The sequence below is a fragment of the Trichomycterus rosablanca genome, chromosome 24 (assembly GCF_030014385.1).
Source record: "Trichomycterus rosablanca isolate fTriRos1 chromosome 24, fTriRos1.hap1, whole genome shotgun sequence".
Lineage (NCBI taxonomy): Eukaryota > Metazoa > Chordata > Actinopteri > Siluriformes > Trichomycteridae > Trichomycterus > Trichomycterus rosablanca.
The window spans coordinates 3,391,287-3,404,231 of NC_086011.1; the positions used below are offsets into that span (position 1 = coordinate 3,391,287).

General features: G+C 38.7%; 1 protein-coding gene across 1 annotated transcript in view; it reads right to left on the reverse strand.

Moving 5' to 3' along the window:
* Positions 1-361: 361 nt before the first annotated feature.
* The window catches only part of grm7 (glutamate metabotropic receptor 7), a 152,822-nt gene continuing 140,238 nt past the window's right edge, over positions 362-12,945 (reverse strand). The window contains exons 9-10 of the mRNA XM_062987165.1: positions 10,590-10,836; positions 362-1,009 (exon numbers count right to left, since the gene is read on the reverse strand). Coding sequence (XP_062843235.1) covers positions 960-1,009; positions 10,590-10,836 — 297 coding nt within the window. The 3' untranslated portion in view covers positions 362-959. The remainder of the gene's footprint in view (positions 1,010-10,589; positions 10,837-12,945) is intronic.

Below are 12,945 nucleotides of genomic sequence, written 5' to 3' on the forward strand. Positions count from 1 at the left end.
AATTTAGAATTAATAAAAAAATAGTAATTAATAAATGTATTTTTTTTAAAGAGCAGGCTAACATAACCGGTCTTTGTGTGGTGAAATATTCAATTTACTTCAACATCAAACATATCAGGCATGCATCAACAACTGCAACGTGAACACGTTTTCAATACCGTCAGTCTGTTACTGGTTAAAACTGTAAAACCCGATGCAACTTTCAACATCACTCGAGTAAAAACAAAGAAATAAAACAGCTGATGGTTTACAAACCCTCACAATGTACATCAATGAGAAGCAAACACGCAGAGGAACGAAGGGAACACGTGAGAAAAAAAATGGTTCTAAGAGAAGAATATGGCTTTAATATCATGTGCATTCAAGAGGCAAGAAAAAGAAAGAGAATCCGGAACATAATTCTCCAAAACGTAAGAAGTACAAGGGTAACGATAGAAGAAATGCTAAAGAGTTACACCACCTTGCACTGAGAAGTCTGAAAAATCTGCAGTTTGGAAGTCATGGAAGTTCAAGCACTCGGCACGACGATTTCAAAACGCTTCCGTACATTTTAACAACTATTTTTTCTGTATCTCCAAAATTGTGCAAGTCTGAACGGTCCTTAGTGCCGGAGCTGCCGTTTACGGTTAGCTCAGATCATCTGAGAGGATTGTGCCATTACTGTGTCATGTTCTGTCCACGTGAACAACAAAAAAAATCTAATTCCAAAATAAATCACCATTTCAATCATCCAGTGTTGTACCGGAGCGTCCTGACGTTATCTCCACTGTTTTGCTCTCATCCGATGACATTTCAAAAATCAAACCGACATGTGAACAGGCAGGTCCTTCAAGAGCCGCAAAAAAGTCTTCCTTTCGTTCCTCACGCCCCCCTCCCGCTCGTCCAGTCAATATTTGCCCCCCAAAAAGGCAAAATATTACACCTTCTCGCTGATTGTTCCACTTTGCTGATGAGGGTTCTTAGATGACGAGGTCGTTGTAGCTCACGTATTTCTTCTTCGCAGCTGGACCTAGAAAAATAAAAATTATTTCTTTTAATTCAGGAGTTTATACATTTACATGCATTTGTTTAATATCTTTTATAATATTTATTTATTTATTTATTAGGATTTTAACATCATGTTTACACATTTATGACGGGACAGGTAATTACTGGTTACACAAGATTCATCAGTTCAAGTCTTTAACCTCATGGACACTCATGGGAACTCCAGTTCACTTCACTTGCATGTCTTTGTACTGGGAGGAATCCCACACAGACACAAGGAGAACATGCAAACTCCACACAGAAAGGACCCAGACCACTCCACCTGGGAATCAAACCTAGGACCTTCCTGCTGTGGAGCAACTGTGCTACCCACAGAGCCACTGTGTATGTTTTTTAATGAAAATAAAAGTACAGCAGAACCTGGTTAGCATGATACCCTGATATTCACTTGGGAACACTTCAGTTTGTCCAATGTATCATCTGATCAATCTATAGATGTGATGTATGCCTGTTATCATTTCGAAGGCGGCATGCACTAGTCTACAGCAATCCATGGCCAACATTCCCACTATGCAGACTTTAAAGTGGACTAGGCCAAATCCATAAGCATGGTGCTACACTGAATTCCTGGACCTTAGTCATATTACAAACTTGGGATTATTTGGAACAGCAGGCAAAACACCAAACAGGAACCCGGTTAGTGGAAGAGTGGACCCAAATTGGTAGGAATTCAAGACACTGGTAGAATATTTACTGGATTGGTGCAATATGTTTCTGCATATAGTAAATTATATTATCTTATCCTCAAAAAGTACTTTGTAAAGTGTGGTTGGAGCTGACAAAGCAACCAGGAGTCACTAATTTGCAACAAAAGTTGTCAAATGAAGAAAAGTATAATGGTATGCAAATGAGAATGTTTTTTTTTTTACAAAATCTAAGTTTGTCAAGAAAAAAATTCTGAAGCATTGAACCATTCTGACCTTTATTACCGGTACATCAGTTCCTCAGACACGCCGTAATAAAACGTTTAATTTTTAATATTATCATGTTTATTTTTATGTGTTGCTTTATTGCACTGTTTTGAAAGTCAAAGTAGCTCCAAACCTTTCCAACTAAAAGGTCAAGCATTCACGAGACCACGCCGACCTTTAAGTTTCAGTCACTCGTCACACATTAATGTGGCTTCCACCAAAAACAGCCGGCTGACAGACGTCCTTGATAAATGTTGGATTTAATAAGCTGTTTTCCATATTAAATACATCAAACATCGTGATTAAGGGCGGATTTGGACGGAGGACATGAGGGCAACGGAACCTCGTCTTTTGGAAACGTCTGATTAAATGTTTTGCTGAATGTTAAAGTAAAATGATTAAACGGAACGAACCTGAATGTGGAATGTTCTGCTCATTTAATGTAGCTTTAATTCATTAGCTGAATTTACTTTATTAAATAAAATAAAAAATAAAAATATAGAGTAAATGTGCCGTAACCTTTTTTTTTTTTGCATTTTCTCCCTTTTTCTCCCGATTTTTAGCATATCCAATTTTTACCCAACTGCATTATGCTTCCTCTCTACTGGTGCTGACCCCTGTCCGATTGAGGAAAGCGATCTGACGCACGCCCCCTCCAACACATGTGCAGTACCCGACTGCATCTTTTCCCCTGCACGAGGCGAGTTCATATGCGGATCAGCTTTGTGTACGGAGAGCCACACCCTGATCAGCATTATTCCTCAATTCTGTGCAGGCGCCATCAATCAGCCAGCAGAGGTCGTAATCGCATCAGTTATGAGGTCACTATACGGCTCCCACCCTGGATGAACAACAGCCAAACGTTGTTCATGTAGCCGCCCAGCCCAGACGGATGGCAGAGCTGATATTCGATATGATGTATTTTACCGCTGCGCCACCTGAGCGGCTTAAATGTGCCGTAACTTTAGACATTTTATTCCGTGTTTTATTGTCATGGAATGTGTTAAATTTAACGAACAGCAATTGTGCATAAAAAAAAAGACATCTATAAAATGCTATTTTTAGAGACTGTATTTTTGCTAAAATCCAAGAGTTCTTCATCAGCTGAGACTTTATTCACACCAGTCTCCTGCAGCAGTGTTTCAGCACCACAGAAGTCAGTGCTGGTCACATGTAAATGGGGTTGGGTCGAATAGACGGTGACCCCGGTTTAAGATCTCATTAAGCTGGACAGCAGTGTTACCTGAAACATCAGAGCAGCAATCACAGCATTCTAAACCCTAATTAATCTTCATGAGGGAAGATGACTGCTATTATCTGCTGTGTGAGCCGAACGATGGCATCTGTAATGAAAACGGCACTATATATTTCTTTGTACCTCTTTTTTTTCCCCTTTTTGTCCTCATACAGGAGGTAAATGTGCCAAATTAAAGGTGCCTGTGGGTGAAAGGGAGCCGGTTCTACTAACCCCTGCATTTTCTATCTAGTTCATGAGTTTATGAAAATAATTTACATTTACATTTTTGGCATTTAGCGGACGCTTTTATCTGAAGAAACTTACAATACTGTGTCAGTATATTGTCTGAAGAATTAAGGGTTAAGGGCCTTGCTCAAGGGCCCAACAGTGGCAACCTGGCAGTGGTAGGGCTTAAACCAGCAATCTTTCGATTACTACAGTAGTATTACAGTAATAGTAATAGTAGTTTTAGTAGTAGAAGTATTAGTAGTAATAGTAGTAGTTGCACAAATAGTAATAGTAGTAGTAGTGGTAATAGTAGTAGAAATAATAATAGTAATACTAGTATTTGCACTAATAGTAATAGTAGTAATAGTAATAACTGAAGTAGTAACAGTAGAAGTAGTAATATTGGTAGAAGTGATAATAGTAATAGTAGTAGTAGCAGCAGTGGTAATAGTAGTAGTTTTAGTAGTAGCCATGGCTGGATTACTGACCGGGCCAGTGGGGCCAGCGCCCAGGGGCCCTTGAGGTCAGGGGGCCCTGGGGGGGCCCTGGCCCAAAACATTTTGCGATGCCTATCAACATTTATGATACAATATATTTTTATTTCCGAGGGCCCTCCATTTTAAGGATCCTCTGACTATTAGGGACTTTGACCCCAGGGCCTCTTGGGGGCCCTAGCCATGCTTTTGGGGCCCCTAGCCATGCTTTTGAGGGCCCTAGCCATGCTTTTGGGGGCCCTAGCCATTTTTTTGGGCCCTAGATATGCTTTTGGGCCCCTTATGAAAATGGATGAGGCGTTGTGGCACTGCTCTGACTTCGACTTCTGGCTATTAGGGGTCCTAGGAAAGAGGGGGGCATATTTTTTGAGGGCCCTGGTTATGAGAGCTCCTACCAGGTGGCCCTAGAGAAGAGCAGGGCATACCATTAGAGGGCCCTTGATCACGAGGGCCCCTGCTATGGGGCCCTTGACTTCCATAGAAGTCGTTTACCATGGCTCCTTGACTTTCTAGGGACCTACAAATTGCCAGGCAAGCTACCATATTTCATAACAAACGTTTTGTTGCAAATATGCGATTCAGGCCCTTACTTAATGTTTCTGAATTTGTATTGTTTCAAAATTATTATGTTCAAGGGGCCCAGACTATCCTTAATCCGTCCTTGGTAGTAGCAGTAGTAGTAATAGTAGCAAAAGTAGTAGCAGTAGTAGTAATAGTAGTAGTAATAGTTTTAGTACTAGCAATACCAGCAACCTTTCGATTACTAGTCCAGAATCTTAACCGCTAGGCTACAACGGCCCTCTTTTAGCTCACATTTACATTTACACCTTTTAGCAAAAGCTTTCATTCAAACCAACTCACAATTGTGACCCAATACATGATGAACAGTTGATACTAACAGGCCTTAATCAAGGGCCCAACAGTGGCACGTGGCAGTGCTGGGGCTTGAACCAATGACCTTCTAATCAACAGTACAGTCCCTTAACCGCTAGCTAAGACTCGTATCTCTTGTGTAATCATGGTTAAGTGATGATGTAGTCATTACGCCCGGCTGCTCCTGACACGAGACTCTTTTTTAGCATTAATCAAACGGACGCTTGTACAAAATTAAGTTCCTAATTTGTTCGTAATAAGGCTGCATAAGCACAGACTGTTATAGGTCATTAAATATTTTAATATAATTATTTTCCAGCACACACACACACACACACACACACACACACACACACTTCAACCCCTTAGGGAATCCATCAGGTAGAAAAAACACACAGCCAGGAATCCGTCCTCTAATTCAGCATTGCCGTGACACATCTGTGGCCGAATCTTCCAGAGGAAATAATTGACTTTCTTTTTTTATTTATTTATTTCTAAAAACGAGACTCCAGGGTAAAGTCTCCTTTATCTGCCCTGAGAACATGCCTGGCACTTGGGAGTGGGTACTGTCGAGTGAAAAAACAAAAGGTTTTCTCAGTATCCAGTAAAAAATATGATTGATGATGTAAGATGTCAAATAAAGCAGAGAAGCCACAGAGTATAGCTATTTAAGTGCTACACATGTTGTTAATATTAATACTACTACTACTAATAATAGACAGACAGACAGACAGAAAGATAGATCACTTTATTAATCCCATAGGAAAAGTCTGTTAATAACAATTAAGTCATAATAATAATAATAATAATAATAATAACATATAATACAATTAATATAATACAATATAGTATTTATATTATTATATTATATAGTATTAATATTAGTAATAATAATAATAAAATAATAATGTAATAAAATAATAATAATAAAATATAACAATAAAAATATTAATAATAATAATAATAATAATAATAATAATAATAATAATAATAATAATAATAATAATAATAATAATAATAATAATAATAATAATAATAATAATAATAATAATAATAATAATAATAATAATAATAATAATAATAATAATAAACAACTAACTGGGGGAAAAGCACACATACCAGCATAGACTGTTTGCCATTCAAAATTAGTGTTTGCTTCTACATACTGGTCTGTTGCTAGTTTGAGCTGGTCAGTACTGGTACTGTGTTTAAAACCCAAACATGCTAATAAGTCATTAGCAAAAACCAGTATTAACCATAACATAACAAATGCTGATCACTAATCATTGTATTAAATCATTATAATGACCTTTTTTTTTTTACTGTAATTACAACTTTAATCTACTTAAAGTATAAACACAGGCTTCATATTGCTAGTAGGCTGAAAATAAATAAAACCAGTTGCTTATTTTGGCTAGCAAGCTAACAAACAGGTTAAAATTTACATTTTTTTGCAATCCTGCCCGTGTTAAGACAGAAATATAGTGGATCAGATCTTGTGGCCCTCCTAAATGGTTAATCAGGTCAGCCATAAACAAGCACAGTTTTCACTTTTTGGAGTTATTCTTTACTCTGTAGCTACTCTAGACCCTTTGAGGAAAAAGTAAGATTCAGTGCATGTATTCCTGCAAAGATTATCACGAGATAATTACAAAAAAAAAACAACACAACTATGTTCTTCAGCCCAGAATTTAAACCACGATTCTAATTAAATTTCTTCTGTACTTCTCCCAGGCTCAGTGAAATTACTCTATGGCCGGAGGGTGAAACGTTTTGAAGCGATGATGAATGAGTGGAAACGTCCTATTAGAACCTTATTCACGTCCTTTCCTCCAGCCTTTAAAAAAAAGCAAGGTCAGGTTTAAAACAAGATCTTACCTGATAAATTAAGAGAATTATCCTGCTAAGAAAAAAAGAAAAGAATAATATATACGGCGAGCCGTGTCTCTGTCTCTGAGGCTGGAGAAAGCAGGAGAGGAAGAAGAAAGCACCCTAACTAGTAAGGGCATTAAAAAAAGAAAGGCTGTGGACTGTAATGTGGGCGTCATTACCTCCAGATTACAGTGTGAGGATGGATAAGACTGGTGATACAACTGGACAAGTAAAACTTGTTATGATTATCAAAACAACTCACGCTTGAGGTGATCAAACCTCATATTAGCTTGTTCTAATGTCTCCAATAAACAACAGAGGCGAGCCAGGGCCAGTTAGCATAATCTTATTTAATCTTATTAGTGTGACACTGACTAGTGTTATTATTAGCGGTGTTGCTGTGTTTGTTGAAGCTTAATCCAGGCTTTCATACAGCGAGTCCCTATCTGTAAAAAAAAGAGCTGCAGTGCTAGCTGACTAAATTAAATAATATTAAATAGAATTAAATATTTGCCAAAAAAATACAAATGTATTTATTGATTATTATTATTAGTAGTAGTAGTAGCAGTAGTAATAGTAGTAGTACTTGTGGTAGTAGTAGTAGTAGTGATAGTTGACTAACAGTAATAGTGGTAGTAATAGAAGTAACAGTTTCAGCAGTAGCATTAATAGTAATAACTGAAGTATTAATAGTAATAACTGAAGTAGCAATAATAGTTGTTGCACTAATAGTAATAGTAATACTGAAGTAGTAATATGCATTTGCATTTTTCCCAATTTTCCTACCAATCCAGTCGATAATCCCATTGCATTTTGCCTCCTCTCTACTGCTGCTGACCTTCACTGGCCGAGGAGAGCCGTGACTAACACACTCCTCCTCTAACGCATGTGCAGTAGCCGACTGCATCTTCTTTTACATGCACGGGACGAGTTCATATGGGGTTCGGTCTTGCACACAGAGAGTAACCACACTAATCTCTATTATCCCATTTCTCTACGCAGGTGCCATCGATTAGCCAGCAGAGGTCGTAATTGCATCAGTTATGAGGAATCCCCTCCGGCATCCAACCCTGACGGATGAGCCAATCATTGTCCGTATAGGCACCAAGCCTTCGAAGTGCATTTGCGTTATTGGACATGACTGGACTGGGAGGAAATTTGGGAAAAATGCAATTAAAAAGCTAATTAGAAAGATGTGTGTGTGTGTGTGTGTGTGTGTGTACAACAAAATGAATCCTCATAAGAGACCTCGTCTCCCTCAGACACAGCCAGATTCCCTTAGACACAGCCAGCATGACTGCCGGAACTCATGAGTTCGATATGTCAGCTCTGGTATGCTAGCGTGTGTTTTACCGCTCTGCCACCTTAGTGCCCCTTTATTAGCTTTAAAATTTTGGATGAAATAAATGGACCTGATCTGGCCATGACCAGGATGTGCTGTGTGTTATGAGAGCTCAGTGTGTACAGCATATTACACTTGATCTTCAACAAACAAAAAATGAAAAGGCCTCATAAATCCATTACAAATGCACAACCAGCTCAGGCTAACCGCCTCATTCTTCAGCTGGGTTTGTTTGGAGCCCATGCTGAGATTTTCTCGTTAAAAGATTCCTCTGCTGGAGAGCGACGGGGGGGGGGGAACAATTTAACCTCGCCGCTTCAAATACACCTGACGTATTTGTAAGTCCGTCCTGCTAACATAATACGCTTATCTTTTCCTCCGATACGACTAATAGTTTACATGGAGCACCTGAAAGAAGGGTGAATTTTGCCTTCTAAAAATGGATTGGAAGCATTTTTATTAAATAATCGAATGATTTCAGTGTTGTGTAATCGATCTGCGTGCAAATTTGGCCTTTATGTAAAAAAGCAAGTGAAGGAAAAAAGACATGCAATGATTTAAACGTGAGTAATCACTTCACCCTAAATCATGGTATAACTAGCTTCTAAGGAACCCTGAAGCTCTGGGACACCAACGCTACTGTTTCACGTGCCCCACCAACAACTAAAACAGCCCAGGTGGTGGCACTGGCAGGTGCACTTTTTCAGTGTGTACTCAGTGCTGGTCCCAGGAAATACTGTAGGAGGTTTGTGTAAGGAAGGGCATCAGGCATAAAAACTGTGCCAACAATAATAGATAAATAGATAGATTAACAGTAATAATAATAATAATAATAATAATAACAACATGAATAATAATAATAATAATAATAATAATAGTAACAGTAATGATAATAATAATAATAATAATAGTAACAGTAATGATAATAATAATAATAATGATAATAATAATAATAATAATAACAGTAACAGTAATAATAATATTAATAATAATAGCAGTAATAATAATAATAATAAAAATAGTAACAGTAATAATAATAATATTATAATAATAGCAGTGATAATAATAATAATAAAATAGTAGTAATAATAATAATAATAATAATAACAATAATAATAATAACAATAATAATAATAACAGTAATAATAATAATAATAATAATATTAATAGTAGTAACAGTAATAATAATGATAATTATTATTATCATTTTTTCTTTCATCTAAAAAACATAGCACGTCTACGTCCATCACTCTCCTTTTCTGCCGCCGAAACCTTGATTCATGCTTTTATTACATCCAGAATTGATTATTGCAATAGCATCCTTTATGGTACATCTAACAAAATCCTAAAAAAACTTCAGTATATCCAGAATTCAGCTGCTCGCCTCCTTACTCATACTCGCTCCCGTGATCATATTACACCTGTTCTACAAAAACTTCATTGGCTTCCCGTTGCTCAACGCATTCAATTCAAAATTCTTCTATTCACTCACAAAGCTCTCCATAATCAGGCCCCATCCTACCTCACCGACCTGCTCCATCAGCACATTCCCTCCCGTAGCCTTCGCTCTTCTGAGGCTAACCTACTGTCCATACCCTCTAGGACCAAGCACCGGACCTGGGGTGACAGGGCCTTTTCCATAGCTGCTCCATCTTTATGGAATGCTCTCCCCAAACACCTACGAGATTGTCCTGACCTGTCCAAATTCAAGTCACTTCTCAAAACTCATCTATTCAGAGTGGCATTTAACTTGTAACAACACAAAATAAATGCTTTTATTTTTGCTATTCTTTTTAATAGTTTTTATACTTAGATCACGACAGAAATGTGAAGTCCTAGATCCTAAAACTTGTAAAGTTTTCAGTTTCCTGATTGCATGTAAATCTGTCCTGTTTCTGTCTAATTTTAAGAAATTGTTCTATATTTGTTGTTCTCTCTCATAATTTAGCTAATTTTTAATGAACTGTCTTATGCTGCTCTCTTTGTTTTTATCTTAATTATTCTTGATGTTGATGTACTATTTTGATTTTGTACTATGATTTGTATGGTGTATGTACGTACTTGTTTTGATTATTTGTCTTATGTAAAGCGTCTTTGAGTATCTTGAAAAGCGCTATATAAATAAAATGTATTATTATTATTATTATTATAATAATAATAACACCAGTAATAATAATAATAATAATAATAATAATAATGTTTGCTGTAGCTGCCAATCAGACTTGCAAAAAATTTTTCTTTTTTTATTTATCATAAATAAATAAACTAGATTAAAAGCTGTCCAGGCCCTGAAGCAGCAAAGAGCCCCAAAACTTTCTATAAAGAACCGCTGCATTACGTGGCATCAAGTTTATTTACAATAACATTTATCAACACCTACAACTGTCTGTGGCCAAAACTCTAATCAGATAATCACAGCCACACCAAAAATCCCATGATTCACGCTGGGCTGATTCAGATTACTCATCTTTCCTCCCACCGCGAAATGATAAAAATACCAAACTTCATCATGAGAGTATGTGCGTCATCAGAGGTAAACAAACCCCGGACCGGGCGGCGGAGGTGTGAAACGGTCAGTTACTCACTGTTGGGGTCGACGTTTTCACACAGCTCTGTCTTGGCCTCGCCGTTCGGCCGGTCGCTGGGCTTGTGCGAGAGTCGTGTCGACATCGTGGCCGCCGTCACCACGGCCTTGAAGCTGCGCTTGCGTTTCTGGACGTTCAGCTCCGGGTGGAAGATGATCACGTAGACCTTTGGCATGTACAGCATCCCTAACGCCACTGAGGCACTCAGGTTCATGGAGATGGTCAGCGTGGTGGTCTGAATGTACAGCTGAGGAGGAGAGAGAAGCATTAATATTATTACATTTACATTTTCGGCATTTAGGAGACGCTTTTATCCAAAGTGACTTACATTACTGTGACAGTATACAGTCTAAGCATTTGAGGGTTAAGGGCCTTGCTCAAGGGCCCACCAGCAGCAACCTGGCAGTGGTGGGGCTTGAACCAGTGACCCTTTGGCAGGATTTGACAGACGCAGTGACCACAGTGAGTGGTTTGGTTTGAACCTATGTACAGAGGTTGTGTGGCACTCATTTAACCAGCTGTACCAGTGTGTCAGTGTCATGTGACTACACCTTCTTCACTTTGTGATGGTTGGACAAATGATTCAGCTTTCTCCTTTATTTTATTTTATTTTTTATGTTGTACCACTGCTTTATCCTGGTCAGGGTCAACGTGGGTCCAGTTAGCCCAGAATCCCTGGGCGCAGTGCAGTAACACACCCACCTCCATCTCCTAATCCATTCTGTATGTAGATACCCGACCAGCTGATAGCACAGCTGGAGATCTAAAAGCCGAAATCCAAACCCTGGACCTCAATGATAGTGGACTGACAGCGATAGCGCCACCTGAGCACTTAGATCTTACTGATAATGTTCAAATTATTTATTCTAATTAATTATTATGATATGTTTTGATATTGATGTGTACAGTACAATCATTCTGCCATAAATATTAGGGTGAGGTTCCGAGGTTATATCTACAGTTGGAAGAGAAGACGGGAAAGGGGGGTCACAGACTTTTTTATTTCTACTACAGTCAACTGTCCACTAGCACTGTCCACTAGCAAACACAGCATGCATATGATTAGTAATATCTGCTAAGTGATTCCCAAAATAGATTGTTTTGTTGTAACAACAATCTCTATATAATTTGAGATTTTATTCAATGCAGAAGCGCTCGGGTGGCGCAGTGGCCCATTACGCTAGCCGTTTGTGACCAGGGTTTGAATTTCAGCAGGTGTTAATGGCCGGGCCGGGCTTCTACACAGACGTGATCTGTGTGATCGAAAGCCTGTCTTGCGTCCGGCGTTTTCCCATAAAACCAGACCCGCCGTTTCCCTGCCCAAAATGAAAGGCAGAACAATGAGAACTTACTGTTACATTACGTCCAATTTGTATGACGGATCTTTCCTACACATTCAGCAGTTCTCTTTAATGAGCTCCATCATGCAGATATGAAGTCAATCATCACGTTTCTCACTGGGTCTGCTGAACCCTTTCTGACTTTTGTTTAATGAGGCATCAGCAGATGTTCTGAAAAACTGAATATATCTGACTTTGAATTTACATAAATTACACACGACGTCTTTTGACATTTCTGCTGGATTTTTATTAAAAAAGCTAAAAATTTCTTGTTGACTGTTGCGGTTCATTTCTCCTGACAAACTATATTTGATCTACGAGGGATCTTCAAAAAGTTTCCTCACTTTTATATCTTGGTTGGAAGCGGTGAGGGTGGGAGGAGCAGTGATCGGTCGTGTCTGAGAGACGCTTATAGTCCTGATTTAGCTCCATCTGATTTCCACCTTTGTGGACACTTAAAGAAGCTTTTAAGAGGAAGAAGATTTTCATGTGATGATGTGAAACCAGAGGTCAGCAATTCCTTTAAAAATCTGCAGTCAAAAGCACCCAGGTGGCACAGTGGGATATTCCGCTAGCACACCAGCGCCGAGATTCTGAACTCGGTGTTGCATTCGAGCAGGCATAATTGGAAATGCCTGCAGCAGACACTAATTGGCCACCGTGTCTGCTAGGGCAGGATGACCGGACTATGTGGGCGGGGTCTTCAAACGCTGTGCAAGGACCCTGGTTAGCAGATAGAGGTGTCTGTGCAGAATGCATGGGGAAAAAGAAAGGTTTAGCTAAGGACTGCGCACGGGTCGGAGTAGGCGTGAGCAGCAAATATAGCCTCCTCAAATGCAATCAGGGATCCCTCAGCAGCGGAAGACAAATTGGCTATGCTAAAATTGGAGAGAATGCATAAATAAATAGAAATTTAAACCTGGAGTCAAAAAAGTCTTGAGTTGTTTTACGTTTACGCTTTACGTTTAGGGTTGTTGTTTAATTGGACCACTGAGATGTGGTTTATTGTTAATGCA